We start from the raw sequence: 15,495 nt of genomic DNA, 5'->3' as shown, positions 1-15,495 counted from the left end.
GATGTTTTTCTGTTGTTTTTAAGCATCTGATGTGGAGCCTTGAGGTGATATGTAAGCACCAACCAGTGCAGATGAGAACTCCCTCGGTGAATAACACAGTTTACAGTTTATGAGAAATGACTCCAGTTCAGGACTACATGTCTTCTTGAACACTTTGATATCTCTGCACCAACCTTTGTTTATATCAAACCAGATCCCACCTCCTTTTTTTTTATTTGTCCGTGTTGCGGTCTCCTTTTAACAGCTAAAAGCCGGGTTTCCAAAGTGCACAGTCTGGGGTGTTCTCACTCAGCCAGGATTTGGTAAACCAGAGGGCGGATCAGCAGCATCACAGTCAGGGACTTAAACAAGTTTAATACGCTAATAAAGAAGACTGGTGTCACGATGTGGTTTTGGATTGGACCAAAGTGCAGACAAGAGCTCGGCAGGATCATCTTTGTAATTCAAAGTTTTATTTACAAGGTCAAAAAAACATAGCAAAAACACTGCAGGAAATGAACCAGAGCCTAGATACAAAGCTTACAAAAATCACTGCAGGTTTCCCAAGGTAAGGCGTGGCAAAAGATTCCCAAGGCAAGGTAATGCAAAAAACATAGCATAATCATGGACGAGAACAAGGTGTGACGAACACAAGGAACCAGCCCTGAACAAAGACACAAAACCAACTTATATACTGTGAGATAACAAAGGCAGATAATCAACGGAACAGGGAACAGGTGTGACAAGGAGGCAGGGAAGCAGAAGGAACAGGTGAAACAAATACAAAGGCTGAGGATGGGCAAAGTAACTAATAAACAATAAACACAGACCAAGCAAACCTATAGACAAAGATAAATAATCAAATGGGGAATAAGAAAACTAGAATAATCATGACTAAAGCAAACAAAGAAACTAGAGGGAACATAGGAACAACAACAACCTAAGAACAAACAAAGAACCCATAAAGAAAACCTGAATACAAAAGTTAACAAACCTAACCACACCGACTGAATTAACTGGAAAGGAAACAGAAAATAAACTAGTAAACAAGAAGAGTGCAAAGGAACAAATAAAACACAATTAACCACAAAGATACTAAAGAGAAATAAAACTAGAGAATCCAGGGAAGACCAAGAACTATAATAATTACAATAATAATAATAAACCATACAATGTAATAAGAAAACAACCATAAAAAGAACTTAAGTCGTAAACATTGGGAGGCGGAAGAGGGAGAAAAGAAAAACATGATACAAAAACCAAAATAGAAAAATCTAAGCAAAAGGTAAACAAACACAAAGAAACAAACAAAGTCCAAAAATGTCACTCCGTGACAACTGGTTCTGGTCTGGGGACTCCTATAGAACTTTTGGAGATGATTGTGCAAAGAAGGATTCTTCATAAAATGAGGAACATTATGGAGAACCCTGAGCATCTTCTTCATGAGACTGTTGTACAACAACAGAGTGTTTACGGTCAGAGGCTTCTACAGATCTGCTGTAAGACAGACCGCTACAGGAGATCCTTCCTGCCCTCAGCCATCAGCATCTATGATGGCTCTTTAAAGATACCTGGATAATATGAGTTACAACAACATTTAATTTCCTGTAAGGACTAATAAAGTATTTTTAAATTTCGATTGAATTCAATATAGCACCGACAGGGAAGATGGAGAACCCTGTCTGGAGCCTCTTTTAAGATTAATGTTCTGCGAAACTCATTCATCTGCCATGGTGAGCTATAAAATATTCTCATCCATGACAGCAAATGCATGTCCAAATCCAAATTTATTTGGGGTAGCAAAAATACATTTTCAATTCATCCAATCTAAAGCCTTTCTGCATCTAATGAATGGAATAAACAAGTTCTTTGGGGGGATGTTCCCGTAGTCTATAAAATTTTTCTTGTCCTGTTGTATTTTTAATAAAATATCAATATATTAAATCCAGTCTGTTCTGGATGTATAATATGAGGTGTTAATTTTTCCAGCCTTGTGGTAAATGTCTTGCACGCCATTACATTCTGGACTATTTTAACATGAGTTTGGGTAGTTATTTAATCAAAAACACAGAGGACGTGTCTAGGCCTAAGAAAAATCTAACAAGGAAGGTCACGATCCATGATGAGAGAGGACTGAAATGCTATTGTTACTACTACCCTCAAGTGAGCGAGGAGGGGATAAAGTCAAATGCTATACTATAAGTGAGTGAATTGGGGCTTAATGCTAATACTACAACCGAAGCTACCACAGCCCCCTGTTGTGCCCTTGAACCTTTTATGCGAGCATTGGAATGGGTGACTGATAATCTCACAAGGGTTTTTTAATGTCAAGATAGCTGCAGTCCTTGAGGCCATCAATAAACAAACTGCTCAGATAGAAGCAGTGAATCCTAGAGTTGAAGAAGCGGAAAAAATGGATCGCTGATGTTAAGACTGTGGCTACTTATTTAGAGACGATTATTGCTAACATGAAGAAGCAAATTAAATGCATGCTGGAGCGCACTGACAACTTGGATAACTGGGGCCTCAGGTACCATGTATGAATAATGGGCATCCCGGAGGGGACAGAAGTCTCTGATCTTGTGAAATTCTTTGAAAGGTGGATTCCTGAACATCTGCAGTTGGAGAGAACTACCAGTCACTTGAAATTAGACAGGCCTCACAGATCACTAATTCCAACACCGGATCCCAACCAGCGTCCGAGATCTTTCATCATAAGTTTCATAATTTCACAGACAAATGTGTAATGGAGGCTGCTTGGCACATTGAATCCCATCGACTGGATCAGGAGAACTGGTGCAGAGACGCAAAGTGTTTGATGGTATGAAGACAGACTTAGGGAAATTAACGTGGATTACTTGCTGATGTATCCGGCAATTTTACGGGTGAAAGTGGATGGGAATCAGCAGAGATTTGATTCACCTGAGGAATCCGTGTTTTATTAGTTCTTTGGAACATAACAGCAGTGGCACTGTTACTCACTGGGGGAATGCTGTGTTTATTAAGATTTTAGTTCATTGGCTTTGGGATAGTAGAGTTAATGACTGTGTACTTTACCATACACAGGATTATAATGTTTCCAGGAGCCACCTCTGATACAAGTCTGTTGGTTCTAGGTTGTACTGCCAGAAGGAGGTGAATTGCAGTCCTATTAGCGTTTTTGTCCAAGAATGTACATATTTATTTGGGACATGGGCTGCTGTTGCTGAAGTTTTGGGGCAGGTAGCCTCAACACAGAACCAGTTTGAAGTTTCCTGTAAGTTTGGTTATGGAGAAACTGACCTTAAAGTTTTGTTTGTATTTTGTTTGTGTGATTACTGTATGTTTGCTGGTTTAGCAGTTCATGTGTACGCCTGTTCTTTTAAGCTTAGACTGGATCTGTCCTTGCATTAGTTTGGTTTTTTTTTTATTTAAACCCGGTTTAGTCTTTGTTTACCTTCTGTCTGTGTTATAATGTAAATTGGTCTCACTCCTTCTGTCTCCGTGCAGGTAGGTCATGTTAGATTACGCCTGGTTCCTGTTTCTTATGTCCTGGCCCGGTCCTGGTTTCCCTGCCTAGCTTGGGAATAAATTAGAAAGAGATTTCGCCTCACATACTCAGAAATATGTCCAAACACAAGCAGAGTTTAAAACACGACAAAGTCAGGCAGCTGCGAACCCCACAGCACCTAGTCCAGCAGCACCAGAGGGGAGCTTTTTCACATGGAATGTCTCATCTTAAAAGTACTTAAAAGTACACAGCGATTACGATTATAAGCTCAACAAACCACAAGACAAAACATGTGTTGACATTCACAATGATTACGGAAATAATATGCAAACAACCACCTATCACGGACAAACAGACTCCAGTCCACTGGAGCCAGCCCATTACTACTACAACCCTTCACTGAATCCCTTCACTGAATCCAAAAACACCATCATTCATTCCTCAAGCTATGACAACTCTGAACATTGTAACACATGAAACAGAACAACTAGCACGATACCTGGCTCGCCATGAACTGGTGAGGGCAAGCCTGTTACAATTTAATGACATACCTGCGTGTTATCGTCCATGGCAGTCGTTATTCAGCAATACCACCTCAGGCATAGGACTGTTGGGAGTATGATTATTGATTGAATAATCTTGATCAATAATTATAATTACAAATCATAATCTGACAAAATCAATTTCTTAACCATAAATCCTCATTTACGAATCGAGACCAGAGAGGTTTCTGGTGTTGTAATTGTGGCTCAACGCCTCTGACAATTACAACCGTTAAATACTCCGTAATAGTTAATAACTATTGCCGGAGATGTCACTGTTTAATCGACCGTTTCTGCCGAAACGTGTGGAACTTGAACCTTATTTTGACTGACACATCACTTTTTGCACACAATGAAACACCAAACGCTCTCTCTTTATCTATGTGAATATTTATTAATTTTCACCTACTCAACATGCAAAATTCTACACACACAGGGGTAAACACATCTAAATAAGCAAAATCAACAAACGGTAGTGGGTATGGATTGAGTCAACCAGCAGTTTATGGCACAACAGAGGAAAGGAGAGGATATGAAAAGGGGGGTGTGGTGATGACTGGTGGGGGGTTGGAGCGCAGCTTAGAGTGTCTTTTATGATCTTCTGATCATAAAACTTCCCCCCTTTACTCCTGAAACAAAGGATTGATAGCTTTTGGCGGCAAGCTAGCACAGTGAGATTGAAGACAAAGGTAAAATGGAGAATTTTACCATGAGGTCGTTTTAACAGTCCAGTTTTGCAACGCACCTGCGTTCAGATAGTAAACACAAACAGCTCTAGGAACACGGCGGATCCCGATATTACATAACACATCAAAGTTTCAACAAGCAAGGTTACATGCACATATTATTCAGAACACATGAGATCCTAACCAGCGATTCTGATCGCTTCTACAACCTCTGACCCTGCCCAGGCCTTCTAATAAAGAAATAAAAAAAAGAAATGGGTTTTACTTGTGTCGTCTTCTTCCTGAGCGAGGGAATTCGAGCGAGGAAACGTGGGGTTGAGTTAATTGTGCGTCCACAATTAACTTCAGGGGAACGGTCAGTCTTTGTCCTTCGGTCTTCTTGACAAAAAGGAAAAATATGATCTGGCCATCAAAGTCGACTTGAAAATGAAACACGGTAGCGGTTCGTCTCTCCGAAGCTCCGTGTCTCCAGTTACGTGTTAACTCACGTCTTCGATCGGCAAAAGTGAACTCTGCGGCCTTCTTAGTCCACAGACTTCAGTTATGAATAGTTCGTTGTCCAACGAGAGAGAATGAATGAAACTCTTCACAGAGTTCTTCTCTTAAAGTGGCGCTCTTCGATCCCTGGATCTGATTTCCAGCAGAAGGCAGCTTTTCAAACATGAGCGCCTCCTATATAGCATCCTGTGACGTCAGACTGGGGACGCCCAGTCATATCAGTCGCAATGCTTGATGGGATATGTAGGAGCGGGCTGTCCTGGGTACAAAATGGCCGATGCCATTGGAGGGGCACAGTGACGTCCAACAACGGGCAGATAATCCAATACTCAGCAAACAAGTGGTCCAACAGGACTCAGCTAATGAAATAATGGATTTGATGGTTAAGTGGCTTGGGCCTGAGTCTGGCAAACATGTCAGAAGAAGTCCCTTTGTACATGCTGAAAGCCCACATAGCGCTGCAGAAATCCTGGACACAACTTGGACACAGAGGAGTCTTTATTTAAAAGAATCGACGAATTCCCCAAAATATCCACAAAACATTGTGGAAAGCTAAGAGACTTAGGTGATCTTGTCATGGCGTTGCAAGGTGCCTAGGAAGAGGGCTTCTGGTCAGATTAATATACCTGGACTTCTAGAAAAATTACTCAGCCGGCTCAAAATTCAAAAAGGAAAATGATTATTTTCCCCGTTTGATTACTGCCAGTTTTTACTGTCATAAGGCACATAGGAGGAACAACCCAAGTTTTATTTCTCCACACACAAGCGGGTAACCAAATCAGACTCTCTTGAGGAGTTACGTCAGGAAAATATCTATTCACAAAACTAATATCTCCAAAGAGAAAGAGCAGCAAGCAAACCTGTCTGCACAGAGAACTGATGGATTCGAAAGAAATTGTCCCATCCACAACAAACCCTACTCTACTGCGCAGTGATTGGCATTGAAGCTCTGACATCATCAGACCTTATAAAAAGCAGAGGAAACAAACCTTTAACTGCCATTTCCAGTCGTAGCTTACGAGACTACTTTGAAGAGGCAATCCCTCTGTCTCCCTGCTACCCGGTTCCTCACCTATTACCATTTACCTCTGATTGCTTTCCACCTCTCTCTCATTGGTCCATACTCCACCTCCCTCTGCATATTAGTTTGGTTGTTTTCATTGTTCCTCACTTGGTCCTCCTGTTAACTTCCCTGCTGCTAGTCGCTGTCACTTGCTGCTCAGAGACGAGGACACCAAGTAATCCTGTTCCTTTTGTTGGTAGTATAAAATTGCCTGGGCAGGATAAAGTAGGATAGTTAGGGTGATTTTAGAATCAGCTCAGCCCCTCTCTTCACCCGAGCGTCCAAAACATGCGGCCGAAGGTCTGATGATGCGACAACAAAGTCGATCATTGACCTCCTGCCTAGGGTGTCCTGGTGGCAAGTGCACTGATGGACACCCTTATGTTTGAACATGGTGTTCATTATGGACAATCCGTGACTAGCACAGAAGTCCAATAACACAGCACCACTCGGATTCAGATCAGGAAGGTCATTCCTCCCGATCATGTTTCTCCAGGTGTCACTGTCATTTCCCGCGTGGGCGTTGAAGTCCCTCAACAGAATATTGGAGTCCCTGGTGGGGGAACTATCCAGCACCCCGACCGGGACGCCAAGAAGTCCAGATATTCCGCACTACCGCTCCGCCCGTAGGCCGAAACGACAATCAGAGACCTGTCCCCAACCCGAAGGTGCAGGGATGCGACACTCTCATCCACTGGGGTAAACCCCAAAACGAGAAGGCTGAGCTGGGGGGCAACAAGCAAACCCACCCCAGCCTGCCGCCTCTCCCCGTGGGCCACGCCAGAGTAGAAGAATGTCCAGAAAAGTTTAAAATATTTTACATTAAATTTTATTACCAACCTGCATCTGGCCAGAGTCGTTGCTTTACGACTGCATCATTAATTTACAATAATTACCAAACACTGATGAACACACTTATTTTTTTTTTATCACAGGTAAACTATTATCAGAACTACGGAACATGTAAAACAATTTAAATAGAAAAACTGATAGTCAGTCGAGAATTACAGGGAACTGATACATTGACTAATCATAAGCAAATATTTATATGAAGCAGAAGATGATTAGACAGTGGAGTAGAGGATGGCAGGACATGAAGAGGATCAGAGCTTCTGGCATCCAAACCTGGAACCGTGATCTCTTCTACTGCAGAGCCATCTGCATAAAACTATGAAAAATTAAAAATATAAAAGAGTTCATACCCCACCAAGCTAGGTTTACATGAAAAGACAGTCAGGGAAATGTGTATTTTTTATGTACTTGGAAAGTTTAAAGTGCTTGATTATCAGCACTGCATCAAAACATTTGTAGTGAAATAGTTAATTATTAATTCCCAAAATAACTTAATATGTCACAATTTCCGTTGAAAAAATATTAAACGTTTCATATTCACTTTCAGCCGCCACAAACAGTTAACAGGAAGTGGGAAACAGGAGAAAGTTTAAAATGTTTATTGTAACTGGTTTGATAAGTGAATCAGGAATCCGCGACAAGGAACAGAGAATGAGTCTTTAACTGCACATGGAAGAGGACAGGTAAGATTAGTAATGATGCTGGAGGATATTGGAAGTTTGAGAAGGGAGAATGTGCTAACAGCGGGGTCTGGGAGTCAATGATCAGCCAGAGGAGAGTGAAGTTGATCCAGGAGGAAGATGAGCTTGGCGCAGCGTATGGGTCTTTGCAGGGCGACTTAGAAAGTGAGCAGGGTTCGATCACAGATGCGTCCAAGGAAGGAGGAGTCAGTTCGCTGCCAGACAGAAATTTAAGTCCAAAGGAGACCTTTTGAATTCATGCAGGTAAGTTCAGGAACCAGGAAACGAACTGCAACGGAATTCAGAACACAGAGGCAACCTGAGGGAGAACGGCGTTAGTAACTGCATTACTTTTTCGGTAACGGAGTAATCTAACTAATTACTTTTCTCATATCTGTAACGCCGTTATGACATTTATAATGTAACGAAACGCATTACTACAACTCAATAAGCGGCGTTTAATAGGAGCACATTCTGCTGCGGCAGAGTAATCTGCTTTTCTCCCGCAGCTGCAGTGACTGTTTTTTAAAACTCTTCAAGGAAAAAGCAGGAGATGGGGGACAGGGGGCATGAACCAATGGCGGCATACGTATGCCGAGTGGCTGAGAAGGTATCAGCAGGCTGGTTTTCACCACACAGAGCAAACCAACAGCAAGAAAGAAACATGACGATGGAGAGGAGTCTTGTAAATTCAAAGACAGCATTCGAAAGATCGAAGCATTGGCAATATGTCACGTTCACTGAAATTAAAGGCAAAAATGTGCATGTGATTTGCAAGTTATGTCCGGGAACAAAGAAATGATCCACATCTGTAAGCAGCAAATCCAACCTTTGAAGCACCTCGCATCGTCTCTAGGGTGACCAAATGTCCCAACATGTGTGAGACTGTGGCGTATTTTTCAATCTTGTCCCCAGTGTCCCTCAAACAGAAACAATGTCCCGCATTTGACTGGGTCAGATTCTGATAAGTCAAAAAACTATCCCACTGGAGCTTTTCTGAAATGTAAAGAAAGCAGAGCTGCAGTCATCATCACAGAGCTGCATCAGTGTCCCACATCATGTCCTAGTGGCACGCAGGTAAAATAAAACAAGAAAATTAATTTCTGAATATAAATTACAGACTATAAAGTATGTCACGGAAAAGAAAAGGGATTGTTATTAAGTTTACCAAAGTTAAAGCGGATCATGATGTGAAGCGACACAGTAAAAGTGAGTTGCACAAGAAATGCACAGCTGAAAATCCACCTGCTGATCTATGGACTCATTTTTACTCAAACCCAGAGATGACAAGGTAACAGCAGCTGAGATTACCAGTGATAAACTTTAAAAGCTTGTAATGTTTTTTCAAACTTGAGCTAATTCATTGTTTTGCACTAACAAGCAAAGCAGAGATTGATGAATGTAATGAGAGATCTTAGTAAAATTAAAATGTATGACCTCATCGTAGTGTTGATGATGTGTCCCATCATTGGCATCCTTGTTGCCCCGCATATCTGGTCACCCTACTCGTCTCGCCCTTCCACGTTACTTGTGGCTAACAACCCTAACCCTGCTGCGGCCAGTTCCACCATCCTACACCGTGCAAATAGAAAAGGCTTGAATTTTCTGGTCAGAAACTGGTAACTTCATTTTAGTTTCTAAAAGTAACTGAATAATTACTTTGCCTAGTAATTGGTTACTTTGATAGTGTAGTAACTGAGTTACTAACAGTAACTAGTAACTATAGCTAGTTACATTTTTAAAGTAACGTTCCCAACACTGACTTAACCTAAGCTATTTGTGTCTGATGATAGTAAAATAAAACACAACTTCATTACAACCTCCGTTGGGGATAGAACCCTGGTGTCCCGCAAGACAGGTAAGGACTCCAGGAGTCCTTACCTGTCAAGTAAGTTCTGGGGCACATACTTATCCCAGAACTTACTCTTGAGTTCTCACTGACCCTGCTCTCTAAATGAGACCCTGAAGGTGAATCTTGAATGATCTTTTTAGTATAAAAACAAATCAGCTTGGCTCTGCATTGGTTGAACCATGAACTGAGGGATGGGGCCAGTCAATTTTTTAAAATGAAGACATCAATAAAAGAAGCAAATGGATGTCCATGTTCTTTTTACAACTGAAGGTAGCCTGTTTCTGTTCTTAGTCGTAACATACAACCTATAGAACAATGTAGACATTTTCCCTACAGATAAAAGACTGCTCTGCTTTTTTAGCGTCAGTCATCAAGGCTCAGTGAAGGTCATCTAAGTTCATGTTCAACATGTATTACTTAAGTGTCTTCACATACAGGAAAAAAAAAATTCATTAACTAAGGTAACATTTTATTTTTTGTATTTGCTCTGGTTGAGCAGAGCTAATGGAGTCAAAGCTGCATTGACAGGTTTATCTGTTTTTTTTTTATAGAGAACATCTGGTGTTCCTTGCAGATGAGTCATAGTTGGGAACAGGTGTGTACAACACATTGTGTGTGGTTATAATGGCTGTGGTTTTGATTTCTCTTTTAGGCTGGCTGGACTCTATGTCTTCTCAGGGTGTGATATTGCACAGGATTAGCACTGAGAGCTGACTTCTTCAATGAGAAATGTGTTACTTTTCTGGCTCTGGACCCAAAACTAACTTTGCAGTAACGTGCCACGTCTTATTGAAAATGTATTTATTGCTTTAAAATAAGATAAGATAACCTAAGATATAAATAGCATATCAAACTGAAAGTGATGTAGTCAGATAAAACAAAAAACTGCAAACAATACTCCACTACTAGTGCTGCAAGTCACCAGGGATGAGTGAGATTCATCCACAGATGTTGAGAGCCCTCAACATTATGGAGCTGTCATGGTTGACACGTCTCGTCAGAGTTGCATGTTGGGCTGGTACAATAGCTGTAGAATGTCTGTTTGGGGTGGTGGTTCCAATTTCTAATGACCCTGTCTCTCAAGGTACTATTTTAGGTGGGTGCTGAGGAAAGATGGGATACTGACATGTTCTAGGCAGGGGCCAACAGGGGCCAGTGCTCCTATAGAACTGGCCCTGGCCCCAGTTATGACCCCTGTACTGAAGACACAATACTAAATCAATTTCTTATGATGATATGCACTGGCACAGAAACTATAACTGATTGGTCCCTTTAAAAATGAAGATGCACTTTTAGCTTCAGCCGTATTGAGATAGGATCACAGTTTTCATCTGCAACCAGAGCTGGAAGTGGCTCTGTGGCTCATTTAATATATTAAACGATGAAATATTGTCCTGTTTCTTTCCTTTTCCTTCTTTTATTCTGTGCCCACATGAACAAACAATGGCCCCACCCAGGCCATCCTGGTAAATTTGGTCTAGTACCGCCAATGGATACTGAGGATAGTTTTAAGGGGCATTTGCTTTTTTTATAACCTAAGGATAAGCTGTTTCCACTTTCTTGGTACAGTTCTAGTTTGTGGCCAGTGTGGGTATGAGTCCATGGTTCTCAGCTAGTTCAGTGTCTGCCTCAACAGGAGGAGGTTTACAGTGGGGGCTAGAATGGAGAAGTAAATAGATAGAAGCACTGAGGCCTCTTCTGCAATAATGCAGGCACAGCTCCGATATGTTACGAAAAAGAAATAGCCGAGCCAAAACGGGAAGCTCTTCATTTACCAGTCTTTCATCATTCTGACCTTCACCTTTGGCCATGAGATATGGGTCACGATTGAAAGAACGAGATCCCAGATACAGGTACCTAAAATAAACCTCCTTTATAGGGGTGCAGACACAGCCTTAAAAAAAGGGAAGTAAGATTAGTCATCCGAGGGAGCTTCACATACAATTACTGCTCATCCTTAATAAAAGAATTCGGTTGTGGTGATTCAGTTATCTTTTTAGGATGTTTCCTGGGAAGGTCTCCTTTTGGAAGTCTTCCAAGAATATTCCACTTCGGGGAGACAAGTCCAGTGCCAGAACTTGCTGGAAGGACTATATTTCCCCCAGAATAAGAGCAAGTGTATTGCTGAGGAGAAGGATGTCTAGATCTAACTCCTGGACCTGTTCTCTGATGGACCTGATCTTGAGTAAGTGGAAGACAATGGACTGATGAAGTGTGGTGCACATATATGCTGGTAATGTATATCATCAAATGAATGATTTCATATTTTCATAGCTCTTTAATCAGTTTGGTATTTTTACACAACATGATCATACAGGCAAGTTGCGTTTCGGTGTCGTTCCGGATATGAAATGGTAAAGCTGGGCTCAAACTGACAGCGGTCCAGCAGGCAGACAACACCCCTTTTGGTACAGCAATAAATATTACTTTGTCAATGATGTTGAAGCTGTATGTTGTCACGTGTTCCAATGAGCTGCACTACAGAGAGTTTAAACCAGGTCAGGGACACAGTCCCTTTTTACGTACTGTTTTTTGACACTGAATGAGGAACTACATCGAACTGTTTTTGCACTTTTTGGTACTTAAATATAATTTTCATTGTATGCAGAATGTATTTGATAAACTGTTGAGCATCACAATAACCATACTTTATTTGAACTGTACAGTTCATACCTACACACAACATAAGCCCCATTCAGTGTTCTGTTTGTGCCAGAAATACATTTGTCACAATGAATGTCTCTGTCTACACATTATTGATAAGAAATGTATCTGAAAAAAAATGTTGGAACATTGAAAAAAAAAATTTTTTTCTTAAATAAACGTTAATAAAACAATGAGCTCTGGTATTCTGAGAGCTTTATTTCAGAAAATGAAAGCTGTTGTGGTGATTCACTCTCTCCATTAAGCCAGTATAATTTTGGCCTCCGGCTGTTATCTACATATAATTCCGTGTTTGAGCCTGTATGTCTGGGAATCTGTAATTAACAGGCTTCTAGAGAAGTTACAAACACCACACCTTACCTTAGGGGTGTGGACTGTTTGGTACTCTGTGTGATCGTTGGGTCACTCCTAGTTAAAGTCTCCTTCCTAAATCTGATCGGAGCAGACGAGCAACAAGCCCATCTGGACTCCGTGGGTTTACTGAAACCACTGGACTTCATCCGGTTATCATGATTCAATTGTCCTGGTTTTTGTTGGGGTCACTTTTGTTTGGGGTGAGTACAGCTGAATTTTGCGTATTTTAGAGGTACTTTTAAAAACAAAATCCCCATTTCTCTCAGGTAGAAACTCGCACCTTTGCTTTTCACTACAAGCCCAGGGCGTTGGTCTGCATCAGGGAAATCGCACTCTGACTCAGGAAACAAATTCAGTCTGTTTTCCACGTTGGCTACTACCCAAAAAAACACAGCGGACTGTCCTAAAATGTAATCCGTCACTTCTTTATTCATTTCCGGGCATGAGCTGATTTGCTGAATGATGGGATCTTTATTACTCATGATTCTGACGATGCTTTCCTTTAAATCCGGAAACATTACGTCAGTTGCAGGCCTTGTTCTGGAACTGCAAGTGTCGGCTTACAGGCCTGCTTTTCATTAAATGTTTCTGCATGTTACTGTTGCCTTTAAATGCTTTTACTTGAGTGACGGCGGGATGATGTAGCCCTGTTCCATACAGCTGATCAACGACCATACTCCTGCTTTGTTTGCGATCAGGACAGTTTCATCCACTCATCATGGGTTGAACCCAGCACCAAACTGAATGTATTTAGGTCACATGTATTTGTTTCCCCTGTTTCCCCTACCGCTGTAATAATCTAAAAATGTTTCATACATTAATAATGTATAGTCAAATATGAACATACAAACATACAAAGTTAAAATGTGAAAAAGTTTTGTAAGAAATACTAAATGTAAACGTCGACAAAATTATTGAAAGTATTTAATAATTTATTTGCTGGGGGGTTTGAGGACCTTTTAATGGAGCTTCGATCAGGATCCTGAGCAGACAACCCTAATAAACTCTTTACATTTTAAAGTCATAATGCTGACACTGGGCTTCCATAGTGGCCCCTTGTTATTTGTGATCGATTAGTCTTTCATATTATCTTCATCAACGATGCCTTTGATTACCCAACTGTTCTTATTATGAATGGGGTTTTCTGCTGCTGGAGACAATTTGCCATGCTGTTTCTTTGAAGATATTAAAATAATATTGAGATTTTGTTTACACTGAGAGGACTGGTTGGGATTTTACCCATTGGTCAGTATGGCTGTTATACCCACAAGAATTGCTTAACTACATAACAAAATAAATAAGAAAAACAATGTGAGAGTTTGAGTCAAGTATCATTGTTCAAAGACACTAAGAGCAGGTTCAGGGTTTGTGTTATGTTTACTTGAGGCTAGAAATATTAAAACCAGCTTTGGGGGGCTTATTTTAGCCAAATCCATCCAACCATTCTGAACATGGTTCTCAGTACTTTACACATCCGACTGATGCCAAAGCATGCAATTTAGATTCAATTCAGAATTACTTTACTAACCACAATGGGAAATGATCTTCAACTCATATTATCCAAGCTTCTTCAGAGGCTGTGGGCAGGAAGGATGAGTACTCATGATATGCAGGCCGTATTTGTTCTGACGCTAAGGAGACTGTATTATTTAGCTGTCAGGGTTGTTTATGTCAGGCTACAGGATGGCGCAGTTGGTAGCACGGTGGCCTTGCAGCAAGAAAGTCCTGGATTCAACTGGGTCCTGGGTTCCTATTTTATGGAGTTTGCATGTTCTCCCCGTGCATGCGTGGGTTCTCACCGGGCACTCTGGCTTCCTGCCACAGTCCAAAAAAAATGACTATTAGGAGAACTGGTCTCTCTAAATTGCCCTTAGGTGTGAATGGGTGTGTACGTGGTTGTTTGTCCTGTATGTCTCTGTTGCTCTGTGATGGACTGCTGACCTGTCCAGGGTGTACCCTGCCTCTCGCTTGTAGACCACTGGAGATAGGCACCAGCTCCCCCTCAACCATTTTCGGAAGAAGCGGATATAGAAAATGGATGGATGGTTGTTTATTTCCTGGTTCTGCTAGAAAACATCTCTCAAAATGATATCACCCGTTTCTGTTAAATAACGTACAACCTGAACACTGATGAAGGGTCTGTGGCTGGAGGATCACTTTCTGTATCCTCCTGTACATTTTCTGAAGTCTTTGTTTTTTTGTAACTGTGGGTGGAGCAGCTTACCTGTGGATGATTCCAGGTCTTTTTTATAGTAAATAAAATGGTGGAGTCTGTCATGATTGCTGTTTGTAAAGAATGACAATAGATTTGGCTTCAGTGAGGAATATACTTTTTCTCAGTTGATTCCATTAGCCAACACATCAAACCCAGTGGTGCTTATACAAGCTTATGAAAATAAAACTGTTAATGACAATTAAAAAGTTGAGGTAACATCCTAGCCTCTTGTTCAATAAATTTACTTAAGTATGTAAGAACCTTTACTTACAGAGGAACTAAACCCAAAGCCAACTATTGTTTGCAAATAAACTGTATAAATGGTGCCTTAAGGGAGCTATCTTTATGTTACTGTGCAATGTTTTTTAAATTTCATGTAAACGTTTCTAATTCTGGAATATCTGTCCTAAAACCATCTTTGTGCTGCTCTCTTTGGGTTGAACGGTGGTTACTGCAGTTGAATTTTTGTGTTGGTTCAAATGGTACGGCTCGGTATATGCTTGTTTCACAGCCCCCGCGTTCGGGTATAAAATCGTCTCACTCAGACACGCCCCCGTAGCGAGTCAGGAGTTTGAATTGCTTCTCCAATGCCGCGGCTGCGCCAACTTTGGGCATCGCTG

At 41.1% G+C, this 15,495-nt stretch overlaps 1 protein-coding gene across 1 annotated transcript in view; it reads left to right on the top strand.

The window, feature by feature from the left end:
- The first annotated feature begins 12,708 nt into the window (after positions 1 to 12,708).
- Positions 12,709 to 15,495, top strand: part of LOC124873285 (desmoglein-2-like) — a 41,358-nt gene continuing 38,571 nt past the window's right edge. The window contains exon 1 of the mRNA XM_047373811.1: positions 12,709 to 12,860. Within this exon, the coding sequence (XP_047229767.1) occupies positions 12,816 to 12,860 (45 nt within the window). The 5' untranslated portion in view covers positions 12,709 to 12,815. The remainder of the gene's footprint in view (positions 12,861 to 15,495) is intronic.

This window comes from Girardinichthys multiradiatus, chromosome 9 (genome assembly GCF_021462225.1).
Source record: "Girardinichthys multiradiatus isolate DD_20200921_A chromosome 9, DD_fGirMul_XY1, whole genome shotgun sequence".
Taxonomy (NCBI): Eukaryota; Metazoa; Chordata; class Actinopteri; order Cyprinodontiformes; family Goodeidae; genus Girardinichthys; species Girardinichthys multiradiatus.
The sequence above is the reverse complement of the archived record's forward strand: the minus strand, read 5'-3'. Positions and strand labels throughout refer to the sequence as shown.